General features: G+C 46.7%; 1 protein-coding gene across 2 annotated transcripts in view; it reads left to right on the top strand.

Annotated features, from left to right (window-relative positions):
• The window catches only part of galnt2 (UDP-N-acetyl-alpha-D-galactosamine:polypeptide N-acetylgalactosaminyltransferase 2), a 34089-nt gene extending 19423 nt beyond the window's left edge, over window positions 1-14666 (top strand). For both annotated transcript variants that reach the window (XM_030376048.1, XM_030376049.1), the window contains exons 4-16: window positions 715-813; window positions 978-1045; window positions 1176-1241; window positions 1538-1659; window positions 3084-3171; window positions 3418-3505; window positions 3962-4065; window positions 5991-6117; window positions 7616-7708; window positions 8351-8434; window positions 8784-8910; window positions 9589-9708; window positions 9942-14666. In XM_030376048.1, the coding sequence (XP_030231908.1) occupies window positions 715-813; window positions 978-1045; window positions 1176-1241; window positions 1538-1659; window positions 3084-3171; window positions 3418-3505; window positions 3962-4065; window positions 5991-6117; window positions 7616-7708; window positions 8351-8434; window positions 8784-8910; window positions 9589-9708; window positions 9942-10097 (1342 nt within the window). In that variant the 3' untranslated portion in view covers window positions 10098-14666. The remainder of the gene's footprint in view (window positions 1-714; window positions 814-977; window positions 1046-1175; window positions 1242-1537; window positions 1660-3083; window positions 3172-3417; window positions 3506-3961; window positions 4066-5990; window positions 6118-7615; window positions 7709-8350; window positions 8435-8783; window positions 8911-9588; window positions 9709-9941) is intronic.
• The last annotated feature ends 343 nt before the right edge of the window (window positions 14667-15009 follow it).

Raw genomic sequence — 15009 nt, 5'->3', positions numbered from 1 at the left:
CCCGGGATATTATGCTGCCAATAGCATAGCCCCCTCTCATCTCACAATTGAAAATCAATGGAATCGGACAGTTTGTCATTGATGCAATAGTCCTCTTGTAATAAAATACATTATCACAAGTTGGTCTCTACAAGGCTAGTGCCTGACTTCCTCACTTCCCTTCTGCTATTGATACAGCACCAATGTTTTATTGACGGTAGCCTTGTTGAACAGAGTAGGCTCTTAGTAAAGTGTGTGTGTGTGTGTGTGTGTGTGTGTGTGTGTGTGTGTGTGTGTGTGTGTGTGTCGACATTATGTGGAGACCATGACACTAAGTCGAGACCATATATTCGATAAAACCACTTGAGACAAGTGGTTTTATCGAATCACTATTTTCTACTAGTCTCTCCTTTCCTTGCGTCATTGCACAATGACAGCGCTCTTTTCTTCAATTGCGTTTTTGCCTGGTCATCTTCCAATCTACCCACGCTCCCCATTGTCCAGGATGTACTGACTCCTGTTGGCTGCGTTCATGTAAACTCTGGAATCTAGAACTTTATGCATCTCATGTTTCTGAGTCTGAGCGTGTGTGCGTGCCTGCATGTCTCCATTTCCTGTGGGTCTGTCGTTGCTAGTTTACTTTATTTTCCCAGAGGTTTATCCCAGTCTCCGAGATGATTGTTGCGTCATTCTTCGCCCATTATCCGTCTCTAAAAGTGTGTGTGTTTTCCGTAGCTGTAAGCACAGCAAGTGGAAGTCTGAGCTGCCGGCGTCCAGTGTGGTCATCACCTTCCACAACGAGGCTCGCTCCGCCCTGCTGCGGACCATCGTCAGGTAGCCCCCCCCCCCCCCCCCCCCCACACCAACACATCCCCCCGCCTCCTCCACGCACCCTGTCGGACCTCCACGCTGACCCCTCTGTCTCTGCTCGTTTTCCTGCCGCTCTTTGTGGGCGCCTGGTGGGGGGGGGGGGGATGACCGACCTGGCTCCTCCACAGCGTGCTGAAGAAGAGCCCCGTCCACTTGGTGAAGGAGATCATCCTGGTGGATGATTACAGTGACAACCGTGAGTGGTGCAATGGACCTTGGAGAGAGATGGACAAAAACACATCGGCTCGTAATAGACGCGGAGGCTGTTGCTATGGTGTAACGTGTGTGTGTGTGTGTGTGTGTGTGTGTGTGTGTGTGCAATCCAGCTGAGGACGGAGCGCTGCTGGGGAAGATGGAGAAGGTGCGCGTGTTGAGAAATGACCGCAGGGAAGGTAGGACTGAAACTGATGCTTTGTTCACTTTATCACACACACACACACACACACACACACACACACACACACACACACACACACACACACACACACACACACACACACACACACACACACACACACACACACACACACACACACACACACACACACACACACACACTATCTCTCTTGTTTTTGTCCACGCGTGTTTTTTGGAATCCTGTTGCCATAGTGATGCTCAGGATAGCAGTCTGTGTGCGGCTGAGCGATGGGAGGGGGTTAACGGTGTCTGTCGGGGGGGGGGCTCCCAGGTCTGATGCGTTCCCGGGTGCGAGGCGCGGACGCGGCCACCGCCTCAGTGCTCACCTTCCTGGACTCCCACTGTGAATGCAACGACCACTGGCTCGAGCCCCTGCTGGAAAGGGTGGCTGAGGTACGCACACACGTACGCACGATGGTGTATGCAGCACTGTTGAATTCCTTGCAGCACGCACGTACCTGCGTACGCACGATTGTGTTTGCAGCACTGTCAAATTCCTTGCAACACACTCACTCACTTATGCACGCACACACAACTAATGGAGCAAAGATGGAAATGACATAATACAGATGGATGAGCAGATTGCAGACCTGTAATAAAGTACGGGACATTGTTGCCATGATCGAGGGGAATGCGGCCCTGCTCCAGGTGATGCTCTGCTCTAGTAATGACCCACACACATGCTCACACGCACACTCGCTAACGCACACGCGCTCATGCACATGCACCCAAACATGCAATAAAATCCCCTGAGACGATCCTCAGGGATTTCAACAATGCACCGTTTAGGGCGGCCTTGCCATATATGGATTGCATGTATCATGTTATGCTTTCAGAGTGCTTCACACTGTCTTAAGAAGTGTTTCCACATGTGTTCCTGGGGTCTTTTTTATGCATGGGCCTTGTGAGCAGAAACCACAGCACACTGCTGCAATCAGAGCAGCTTGGAAAGCCTGTGTGTGTGTGTGTGTCTGTCTATCTGTGGAATGCAGTGTCTAGAGCTCAGCCATCAACGGACCATTCCTTCGTCTATGCCAAGACCAAAACGCCTGTCACTCGTTTCTTTTCACATACAAAATACCAAAGAAATACGGTGATGATGTCAACATAATCTTGAGGCTGTCCTTTTAAGTAGATCTAGCTTTTCTTCCTCAAATCCAACTCCAGAATGCTATATGTATCTTGTGCCTGAGGCTTAGTGTTAGAATCTGTTATCTTTACTAGTATGGACGGCCCAGCAAAACATTTATTAAAAATAAAACGCTTCTTGGTAAACATCTGCAAATGCTCAGTCTACCTCCAATCTTGTCAGCGATCCTCGAAAAACTACCAAAGTACCTTTTGGAGGCTTTGCCGGTCTCACACAAGGCCTCTTTGTTCCACGCAACAAAGGCGGATCCCGCCCTGACCGAAGGGTGCGTCTGCTTCATGATGCCAGCTCATGCATATTGTGCAACTCTTGAAATCCCTTGCAGTCCCCTCTTTTTAATCAGCTGAAGTGGAAGCTGTGTAAGTTCAATGCGTTTTTAAATTTACAAGTGACTTGGTAATAAGCAGTTAAAGCGGGATGGTCTAATCTTCTATGTTTAACGTCAACAATCACTGATACAGTTTGGCCCGGTTGTTTTGAGACGGGGCTCAGTTTGGGTCAGATCCAAGGATGGGGATGTGTGATTAGTAGTCATAATGTTTTAACAAGTTTGGCTCACACGAGGTACAGGAATGTGACTCCCAGTGTGTCTAAAAGCCCATGCTGTTCCCTCTCCCTCATGCTCCCTCATATCTTTGACTATCTTCTCTCGTTTCGACCCGTTCAGGACAAGACGAGGGTGGTGTCGCCCATCATCGATGTCATCAACATGGACAACTTTCAGTACGTTGGAGCCTCGGCCGATCTGAAAGGAGGTAAGGAACCCTGGTGTATATTCCTTAAGCATGGGCAAGCGTGCACACATGATTTACCAGATATCAAGATACAAACAAACCAACGCACACGTCCAGTACTACAGTTTGGAGAAAGGTGTGCAGCAGTAACTGGGCGTTTGTGTTGCATGCTTCTTTTTGGATCATTTTTCAGAGAATTGAGTTTGTAAAGACTCGATTGGAGATGTTTAGTGCTGTAGTGTTCGTGACTTACTGCTGGTTCTGCAGGATTTGACTGGAACCTGGTGTTCAAGTGGGACTACATGACCCCGGAGCAGAGGAGAGCCAGACAAAGCAACCCCATTGCCCCCATCAAGTAGGACTCGCTCACTCACTTATCCAGTCCACTCTCCCAATCACTTGTATGCTACTCCCTCACTCACTCACACACAGTCCACTCACACAATCACTGATATGCAACTCCCTTACACACTCACAAATTCCACTCACCCAATCCCGTGCATGCTACTCCCTCGCTCCGTCACACAGTCCACTCCCCCGATCACGTATACTGTATGCTACTCACTCACTCACTCACTCACTCACTCACTCACTCACTCACTCACTCACTCACTCACTCACTCACTCACTCACTCACTCACTCATTCACTGCCTTACTGACACACGCCACAGCCCATGCTCCCCCCCACACACTCCCTCACTCCTAGCATCATGTGCTCTTGCCCACGATTCCCCTGCACTTGCTCCTAAAACTTCTAACAATCCCGGTCCTCCCTCCTCATTCGTGTTCTCCGTCTTCTGCCCCCACCAGGACGCCGATGATCGCGGGCGGGCTGTTTGTGATGGATAAGGACTATTTTGAGCTGCTGGGGAAGTATGACATGATGATGGACGTGTGGGGCGGAGAAAACCTGGGTGAGTGGTGTGCTGGCGGTGGGATACATCTGCTAAACATCCCTTTAACGACGGGTTACCAACCGCGACGTATGCATGACTCTGAAGTCCACGGTGCAGACGTGTGGAGACATGGGAGTGTGCTTCCGTGTGGCTCAGTGGTGATGTTAGACCCTATGTTGTCGGGCTGAAACCCCAATGTTTCTAATCCCAGCCCGTCTGAAAATGTCCAGCCGTTTTTCACTTTTATTCAGGCTTCATCCCAGCTGTTTGGGGAGGCTGATGGGCTCAATGTAAGCACCGTCTGGAAGGAGACAAAGGATCAATCTACAGATTCTCCCCATGGATATACAAGATGTATTGCCCTATCAAGCCCATGTCTTCCGTGTCCCACTTTCCCTTCGCTAGTAGCCCTACGTAATAATGCGGTGCAGATGTAACGAAAAGTACATCGTATATTTGGGCTTAGCCTCTTTTAAAGGTCATATCCTAGAAGCGCCCCTGGCTTGGGCTCCACAGTCGCTCAGCAATGTCTGCACTTGATCCACTCTCCTCCGCACACGCACACGCACACGCACACTATCACCGGACTCTCCTACCCAGAGTCTTGCGATAACAGCAGGGATTTGATCCCCTCTCCTTCACCACTGAGCCTACCGATGGAAGCAGGGACTTGATCCCTTGTCCACCCCAGAGTCTAGCGATATCAGCAGGGACTTGATCCCGTCTGCTCCATTGCTGGGCCTAGCGATGGAGGCAGGGACCCCAGAGTCCAGCGATGGAAGCAGGGTCTTGATCCCTTGCCCAGCCCAGAGTCCAGTAATGGAAGCAGGGTCTTGATCCCTTTCCCACCCCAGAGTCTAGCAATAGCATTAGAGAACTGATCCCCTCCCCTCCACCCCAGAATCTAGCGATTGCAGCAGGGTGCGTCATCTGCATCTGCAGTGCTCAACAAGATCTTCTCACGAAGATGTCTGGATCAATATTAATGCACAGGAATAACTATTATTCAACCATGGGAGCGTTTGTTAGAATCCGTTGACCAAATGTGCACTGAATCAATTATAGTATCGGTATCTCATTTATTTGTTCACATGTTTTGTTTTGCAGAACTATGATCCTCCCGTCTAGACAACAGACTTTTACATGACTATAGGATTTATTAGGATAATTTATCTCTTGCCCATCGCCTGACCAATAAAGCAGAATCAAAGGGAAACGCGTGACGACACAGACCGGATTTCACAGACGTTAAAACAAATCCAGCATAATGATATACATGTAGTGAATTAAAACACACCAGCCTTAACGACCGAACTTGTTACTCGCAGCAGCTTGGGTTAAGGAACCTGTGTTTGGTGCTAAATGAACGTGTAACCACAGCTGAGAAGGGGCACTAGGTGGAGCCGCGGCTGTCATCGTCCACAGAGAATCCTGCAGCACGGTCAGACACAAATAAAGACAAAGGGTCGGTGATGAAAACCCCGGTTTGAAAAGAGCGGAACCATAGTCCATCAAGGATTTAAATGGGCCGCTGTTTTTTGTGTCGAGTTAACAGCTGGCTTGTCATTTTGTGCGTCAGCACTCGTGGCAGGATGGATTGGTTTATTCTCTCGATGCTAGACGTAGGAAGTAATAGATCCTGTCCTTGAGGCATAGGGTCCAACATCAGACCCCCGCATATACAAACACTGACATTTCACAATGTTTGGCCGGTAAAATGAGTCAAGCAATAATGACACACTGGTGTGTGTGTGTGTGTGTGTGTTTGTGTCACTCCTAGCTACTCTGTGCCGTGTTTATTTATCTTTTAGAACCTTGGTCATGCAGAAATTGTTTGTAAATTGTAGTCAATTCAATTTTGATTGCCTGTATATATCGGTGGATTTCGCAATTAAGTGCGTTTAAAATAACGGATGGTCTCCTTGTGTCGGTTTGGGCTCCAGAGATCTCGTTCCGAGTGTGGCAGTGCGGCGGCAGCCTGGAGATCATCCCCTGCAGTCGGGTGGGCCACGTCTTCAGGAAGCAGCACCCATACACCTTCCCCGGGGGCAGCGGGACGGTGTTCGCCAGGTAACACACGCACACGCACACACACGCACATGCGCACAAACACGCGCATGTGCGCACACGTGCACAGGCATGTACGTGTGCACACACGCGCGCACAGACAGAAACACCCACAAACAGACAGACAGACAGATACGCTCAAACAAAAGATTAGATTTGTGTTAAAGATTTTCTGTACACAAGTTCCATGGCAACATTCAGAAATATTACTAAATATGGTTGTGTGAGGTTGGATGTTGTTTGAACGTGACATATTTCAAACCTCTACTTCTGTCTACAGCATTTTCCAGTGTTTACTCTGGCTAACAGTGACTAGTATAGTGAGCTGTTTTGGAAGTTTCCATTCGGCCTTTTTGTATAATTCAAGTTTTCAATTATGTGACACATTATAATGTGGGACACTGCCATCAACAGGAGTAGACATCAACATTGTGGTTTTTTGGTCCCTGCGCTTAAACAACACAGATTATGTTTGACTCAAATGAAATGCAATAATCAACGCACAACTCACCAACTTCAGCCATTCATCCTCTGACCGGGGTGTGCTCCCCCTTGTGGTCAAATGCATGTCTTACATGTGTTTGCAACGTCTAAAAACATGGAGGTAATTATAGAACTAATGATCTTTTATACAGCTGTAATGTTGTAAGATGCCCACGGTTCCTCCTACACAAGATGTAAGGCTCCAAGCATTCATTGGGTGGATTTCATAGCTCTCCGAAGCCCTCTTGGGTTCAACCAGCCCCTTCCTCTTTGTCGATGTAAGCGCATTGAGACACTCTTAGACACAGTTGTCTCCAGGCGTAAGGCACAGTTTGGGGATTATTGGCTGCTTATATAGATGTGTGAACATTGTGAGAGGAGAGTATTACTACAAGTCATTTCGGTGAATGGGTTACCATAGTAACTGGGTATTTCTGTCCTTCAAGCCCTTGCCAACGCGACAGACTGCTCTTCCCCACACCTGGCTGTGGACTTCCGCGTGGTTAGCTTGGGAATGACAATGGGGCGACGCATGAATTGTGGGATGTCATGGGAGAGGCTGCCAGGCACGAGTACGCCAACGTCCCATAACGTGAAAGATGTCCTACTGTGTGTGGTGATGTGTTCGTCCATACTTACCCTGTGTTGTTTGGTATCTGTGTCAGTCTTGCCTCTCTCTTGGAACATGGCATACAAAGAGACGGAAGGAGGGCGACGGGGAGAGCGGTCGGTTTAGTTCTCTAACATCGCACACAGAGGTTTTCTTTCTTCTCAATGCGGGCGGCCTTGACTCCAACTATCCAGTTAAACAGTATTCTGTTGCAATGACTCATGTTGCAGACGTAAACATATCAGTTAACACACCTTCTTAACGCTCAATGACTCCTTTCTTACCTTCCCCTTCCTTCCTTCCTTCCTTCCTTCCTTCCTTCCTTCCTTCCTTCCTTCCTTCCACCCTCCCTCCCTCCCTTCCCTCCCCACTACCTGGCCTCCCCCCCTCCTCCCTGCCCCAATGTAGGAACACGAGGAGGGCTGCAGAGGTGTGGATGGACGAGTTCAAAAACTTCTACTACGCTGCCGTCCCGTCCGCCAGGAACGTGCCGTACGGCAAGTAAGTAGCCTCGCTTGAACCGCACTCTGAAGACACAGAACACTGTTATGTCCCGGGGGAGCGGAGAGCTCTGTTCCCTCATTGTTATAGGGGGGTCATTGTTAAAGAATGACGGATTGTTGGGGCGCCCCCGGTCCTGATCACAGCGAACCGGGTTTGATTCCTGCGTGTAGGCCTTCGCTTGCATTTCCTCCCCTCTCTCCCATACCTTCCAGTCTATCTCACTCTCACACCACCAAAAAAATAAAATAGAAAGAATGACGTGTTGTTGATTCACGCATGGATGGAGAAGGAACAGGGGGCGGACGCCTTTCACTTCACTTTCCCAGAGAGCCAGGGAGTTTTAATACTGGCTTCCCACCTTTCGGCTTGTTTGACAGCCAAAATTCGGCCCCTGCCCACTCCAAAGTTTAGGCTCAACGACACTGGAGCAATAGGCATACATTATCTGACGCTTTATTTCTCTTTATGTAGAACATGATCTATATAAACGTTTATCTCGCACGCATTCACACCCGTTATCAGACGGTCGAGTTCGGCTGTGAATCGGCCACTCAAATTGAAGTGTGTTGTAAATGATCTCTATTATTGTCTCCCTTCAATTTCGCTCTCTCTCCGTCTCTCTGTTTTTGTTTCTCCCAGCATCCAGAGTCGCTTGGAGATGAAGAAGAGACTGTCCTGTAAACCATTCAAATGGTACCTGGAGAATGTCTACCCAGAACTACGGTGAGACCCGAATGCATTTAAATAGCTTCATTAACATGTTAGCGGGAGTTAAAACATCATTCATTACAGTCCAATATCTATCTGAAACATCAGTTAAAGTTAAGGAAATGTGTATGAAAAAGGGGTTATGTAGAATTCTAATAAATTAACAGAACTTCTATGACAGGATGGGTTGGCCATATACAACTTTAAACTCATATTTATAGTCTGTAGAGCAGTGATTGATTTTGATTGTGTGTGTGTGTGTGTGTGTGTGTGTGTGTGTGTGTGTGTGTGTGTGTGTGTGTGTGTGTGTGTGTGTGTGTGTGTGTGTGTGTGTGTGTGTGTGTGTGTGTGTGTGTGTGTGTAGGGTGCCTGACCATCAGGATATTGCCTTTGGAGCCCTACAACAGGGTGGGAACTGCCTGGACACCCTCGGCCATTTTGCTGATGGGGTGGTGGGGGTCTATGAGTGCCACAATGCGGGAGGCAACCAGGTAGCTTACCACGGCAACACACACAGGTCAGCCAATCAGATCCCTGTTCCACGCTCACCAGGGCGCTCACCGTCGGTGGAAAGGGTTATGTAAAAGAGATTTAAAAGAGAAGAGGACGACTGGGCGATTATGTGACATATAACCAGGCCTGTACTAAAAAAACTGCGTGGAGTACATTACTTTTAGCATTATAACAACCCTGGCAGCAGCTATTGAAGGACTGAAGGGGATTCTCGCACGGGGTCGAACCGAATTACAAACTGTTTTGTTTTGAATGAAGCCACTCAAGCCGCCGCTGCTGCTGCCTCCAAGTCTGCTCCGAGTCCGGGAGCTCCGCCTGTTTATCCATCGCAATAACCGCCGCCGCCGTGTCAGTGTCCCGTCGGACCGGTTTCACTTCAGTGTGGTCGTCCGGCAATCCGGAGCAGCTTAAGTCCTTGGCTTCCTTCTGAAAAGAAAGTGTCGAGCACTACACCTTTTGGACAAAAGTGTGTGTGGTGTGTGGTGTGTGAGTGAGTGGCTAAGGGATCTGGATGAACCGCAGGGGGCGCTAGGAGTGGGCTTAGTGGCTGCACGAGCTGCTTTAGACGAACCGCTGACGAGAGATATTATGCAATGTTATGCAAGTGTATCCCCATTGGCGCACGTACCCAAGTACCTCTTTTTCTCTCCCTGTAGGAGTGGGCCCTCACCAAGGATAAGTCTGTCAAACACATGGACCTCTGCCTGACCGTGGTGGACCGGACCGCTGGGTCCCTTATCAAGCTGCAGGGCTGCAGGGAAAACGACAGCAGACAGGTGAATAAACCCACTGAATAAACATGGGCAGTAAGGCAATATAGACGTACACACACACACACACGCTAACCCCATGCCCGCACCATTACTTATATCACCGATACAGCGTTTGTTCTTGGGAGTTTGTCCTTCTGCGGTCTCCTTTTTTAAAACCAACCTGGTGCCCCTTTCTTTTTCTTCCTCCTCCTCCTCCTCCTCCTCCTCTTCCTCCTCTTCTTTGGGGGGGTTCTCAGAAATGGGAGCAGATCGAGTCCAACTCCAAGTTGCGCCACGTGGGCAGCAACGTGTGCCTGGACAGCCGCTCGGCCCGTGCGGGGGGGCTCACCGTGGAGGTCTGCAGCCCCAGCCTCAACCAGCAGTGGAAGTTCACACTCAACCTGCAGTCGTAAACCCCACCCACCCCCACGCCCACTCCCACCCAGGGGCCGGTGGTGGGGAGGGTGGGGGGGGGGGGGGGGGGGGTTGCTACGGATGGTGGCCTTGTGACGGACTTCCGGGTATACAACAGCGGAAGGGGAGAGGCGCGACACGGAGGGAAGAGAGGAGGAGGAGGAGGAGGAAGTGGATGTAGAGACGTGCAGAGAGACCGCAGACGGATAAACGGACAATCTTCCTTTTCCTTATCTTTCTCGTTCGACGACCCCTGCCCCTCACTGGGAGCCGGGTGTGCAGGTCAGGGGTCGCGGGGGGGGGGGGGAGGCATGAATTGTGTATGTTCAGAGGATGGACGACGATGACGATGGTGGTGGTGGTGGTGGTGATGAAGGTAGTATGGGATATGCTTTCCATCTAAACCACGTACCTAAAGGTTATTCTCGACGGTCACCCAATCAAGGGAAACACAAACAACAAACAAACAAAATCAATGCTGGTGAGAGTGAGAGAGACGGAAGCTCGTTTAAACGCTTTTACTTTTGATTCATTCCGACTTTCAGCATTTTTTTCACGTTTTCACGTTTCTGTCATTTCATATTCTTCATACGATTCCACCAAGCATTTATGTTCCTCTTTCAACATGTATTTTAATGACCGATATTCCCCACCAGGGGGCTTTTACTTTCTTCTCCGCTCGGACAGACTCTCTCTCTCCTGGGTTTGTGATTTAGCTGATATGTGCTCGTGGTTTTATTGAGTTTTTAAGTTGACGTTTGATGCTGCTGGCGTGAAAAAGAGAGAAAGGGACTCACCGTGCACAGAGCTCTTTCGTTTCCCACAGGGTCACCGAGGTGGCCGACTGTCCAGCATTCATTTACACGCAAGGCACGAAATGGGAGCGACGAATTTCCTGTTGATTAATTGGTTTTGATTTAGTTTTTTTTATATTCGTGAAGGTCCTGTCTCTGTGAGAAGGGTGCGGTGTCAAAGGGTCAAACAGCCAGGGACCTTACTGAAGTGTGTGTGTGTGTGTGTGTGTGTGTGTGTGTGTGTGTGTGTGTGTGTGTGTGTGTGTGTGTGTGTGTGTGTGTGTGTGTGTGTGTGTGTGTGTGTGTGTGTGTGTGTGTGTGTGTGTGTGTGTGGTCCAAAGGTTGCTTCAGTAACTCCACTTCTCTGCTCTATTTTAACTCCAACATAGGAATCCTTGTCTGTCACTCAACTGTCGTTATTATTAATTTGGTCTGCAGAAACAACCAAGCTCTAATTTCATTTTCCTCCCTACATGTGTAGGAAATGCATCTGTTGTATTCCAGCTAAACTGTAGAATAATCAAGTGACGGAATACCGTTTTATTTATTGACCTTATGCCCTCCTTGTGCAAAGTTTTTCCTTTGTATTTTCTTGTGTCGTTCTGACAGGACTTGGTAATCAAATGCCATATGCTTTTGAATTGGTGGTCGGGGAGTAAAAGCTATGCCTAATTTACTCTTCTTTACAGAAACAATATATAGGCTGCTCCATATTATTAACAATATCACAAACTGCTGGGTAGCTGGTGATCATTTGGCTCAAATATTAAGTTATAACATGTTTCACAAGCAACTTGAATACCATGTACCATTAGCATGTTATTTACATTATAAATCAAAGATCATTCCCACTTAAAGCCCCACACATTTCTTTGGAGGTCCAGTAAGACATTATATGGTCGGTCTGATCTTTCTATGAGTTGATAATGTTGAGTTCATCTAGTACATAAAAGACTGGTTATCTCTGTCTCCTCCGGTGGGTGTTATTTTGTGTCACAACACGTTGGGTGTACTTAATGTTGAACAGGATATCTCTGCTGCCACACTCCAAAGTGAAGCCAGAGGAAATTCTCTTGTTGGGATGGCAGTAGATTTGGGAATCAGCTTTGATTGGTTTTATAGCCAAATGGTAGCATTAAGGCACTTACTGTTCTGTTTGTGTGTGTGACATCAATTCTAGATCTTACATTTATATCTGGGTGAAAGCGACTGAATTCATTTGTATTTAGTTTCCAACAGAGATGAAGATCCTGACTTATCTTAACCATGCCATATTTGTTCTGTCCAGAGCCTATACAGTTTACTTCTGTATTTCAGCCTGTAAGTTTTAACCTCTTTGCTTTATCAACGTATCCAACCTCAAGATGAAAATATGGATACAGCAGTTATGCCTGTGGACCAATTTAATTTGAAGTTTAATTATGCAGAAAATACTGGCAATTATATTAGCAGCCATCATATTTCTTCCAAGTGATATTTGAGATGGAAGATTAGTATTCAATTATCCCAATTAATTATTTTGTTGGTTATTTGAATTGTTTAAACGAGTGAATAGACGGATGGAAAAGGTGTGATTTCTAAAAATGTGCCACTGGTCGGATGGGAATGTAAAGCGTCTCAAAACCTACTTGATGGACTACAATTCCCAGCTGCCCTCGTTTTAATTTGTTATGAGGGGGGTTAAAAGCACTGGACAAGAGCATCCTCCTACAACGTGTATGGACCAGATGAGATCTGTTAACATGTATTGGGAGCAACCTCTTCGGGGTCTTCCTTTCAACGCTCAGTACTTCACATTCCTTGTTGGTTGTGTAAAGTATCACCGCCCTCTTAATGGGGGTTCATGATGGGGTACTCCGAAGGGACCGCAGCCTCACAGTTTGAGCCACTCTGAACTCAGTATTCCCCTTGACTCATTTCCACACATACTGTGCTCGCCCTATACTGCGGGTAGCGTAACGCGGCTGTCTTCGAATGAATGTGTCCCACCCTACCATCTGACATGTAGGCTAGCAGGACCAGAAGCTGGGGTACAACACGATCGCAGGAAGAAAGTCTTGAGTAAAAGAGGCGGCCGCTCGACGCTGCCTGGTGAACCATATCGCTGTTGACGTTTACCGTGACTGTTCATTTATCTTGTTTTGTTTCTGGGTCCCCTTTTCTGTTCCTTTTCATTTGTTCTTGACCTGTCACGTTAAAAAACAGCAGAGGAAAGCAGGACACGATCCAAGCAGTGTTTTAACGTTATCCCGCTAGCCGCCGTTTGGCCAAACAATACTTGATATGCCTTATTAATTAGTCTTACTTTTCACACAGACCCGACATTGCAACACTGGGATGGTTTGCAACCCTTAACGCATTTCTTAAACGTTTATTGATTGTTGTGTTTGATGAGGAAATTTGATTCATTCAATGAATGCTTACATACTTCGTAAACTGTCTCCATGATGAAAAGTGTTTTCATTTATTTGCTAATTGAATATCCAATCTTGTCTGCTTGCATCGAAATTCAAAATCAATCTGCGGGGCCGTGGGAATGCTTCATGTAAAATATTGTTTAAAGCCTTTTCAAATAGTCTTATTGTTTATATGTTTTTATATTAAGACAAAAAAAGAGAAGTCAGTACAACATCAAGTCCATTACTTAATTTTAATCAAATGATGAAATGTTTACATCTCTAGCACAATGTGCCAAAGGGTTTTCGTTTTCTTTTTCGGCTGGTCTTCTGAGAGGTAGCTCAAGGGAGGTCAAATCATTTGAAATGTTACAACAACATGCAGATGTTCTGAAACGGTCCATGTGAATCTACTGTTATGGCTGACCTTTAGGAAATGGTCTGTTCCTATTGTCCCTCTCCTCTCTTCTTCCTGAAGGTCATGGACCAGTAAGGGGCCTTTCTTACTCTGCTGTCATCTTACAGTGGCTCAGATGTATACATTTGTGGGCAGCCTTGTTTGATTTCAATTCATTGTGATTTTTTTTATTTTATTTAGCTCACTGTCTTATCCATACAACATTTCAGCAGAAATTCAGAGGCTAAACAAAGTGTTCTGCATAAACCAATTCCTCTTTACCTCCGAGCCAGATATTATTCTTCCTCTCTCACTGTTCTTAGAGACGGGCCATAGTCGATCTGGCTTATGAAAGCGCATCCCTCAAATCATGTATGCCTACCTTGTGCAAATAAACTGCTGCTTCTGATGTAACGATAAATTAGGCAAGAAACAACAGCCGCACAACGTGCACTCCTCATGGGTTGACACGTCACCTTTATACCTGATACCAACGTCGCATTCAAAGCCTTGTGCACATTCGCTTGCTCAAAACATGTCCCCCCCCCTTTTTTTTTTCCTTTGTTTTTTGTTTAGCAAGTGATTGTAGCGTATGAGCTTTGCAGACGCAGACAGTTTATCGGATCTACCAGCCAAACATTTACAACAGCGACATGCGCATTGAACAAACGGGTAATTTATTGGGTTTTTCTAAAAGGATGTGGCTTAACTGAATGATGTGACTAGGGGGACGGTGTTGGGTATGTCTAGGTAAACGACATGTAAAGTGTATATGTTTGTGTATATATGAATATATATAAACATGCGTCGGGGGGTGTGTGTACAGGATGTACATATATACACAATGTACTCAACCGAGGTTCCTAGGCTTGACCTGGGACTGTACAGCTCTTCTGGGATTTGTTTTATAGATTGGGGCAGGAATACAACTTTGAATGAGACGAATAAATGATTAACTTAAATAAATACATTTATATAAAAGTGTTTGTCTGTCTTAACAACCGTTTGACCTGGCCATTGAGCAGTCTATGCTTAAAGTGCTTAATGTCAATTAATATGAGTTTACAAACCTTAAATAAGTCATCAAAAGCAGTTACAAGTTGCCAAATATAAATTATTTTAGAGTGCTCTTAGTAGGCCTACATAGCTTGTCAAAATGGATCAACGTTCCATTGATAGTTATCGCGTTCATGTATATTTATATCTTTATTAATGTCAATATAAGGTCACATATAGGCCTACTTAATTTCCTATCCAATTCTACATTAAAGTAGCGCTACATGAATATCCTTTAATGATATTGATATTTTTTTCTGAAATCAAA

The sequence above is a fragment of the Gadus morhua genome, chromosome 14 (assembly GCF_902167405.1).
Source record: "Gadus morhua chromosome 14, gadMor3.0, whole genome shotgun sequence".
NCBI classification, from domain to species: Eukaryota; Metazoa; Chordata; class Actinopteri; order Gadiformes; family Gadidae; genus Gadus; species Gadus morhua.
Note: the sequence above shows the minus strand (reverse complement) of the source record. Positions and strands in the feature narration are given on the sequence as shown.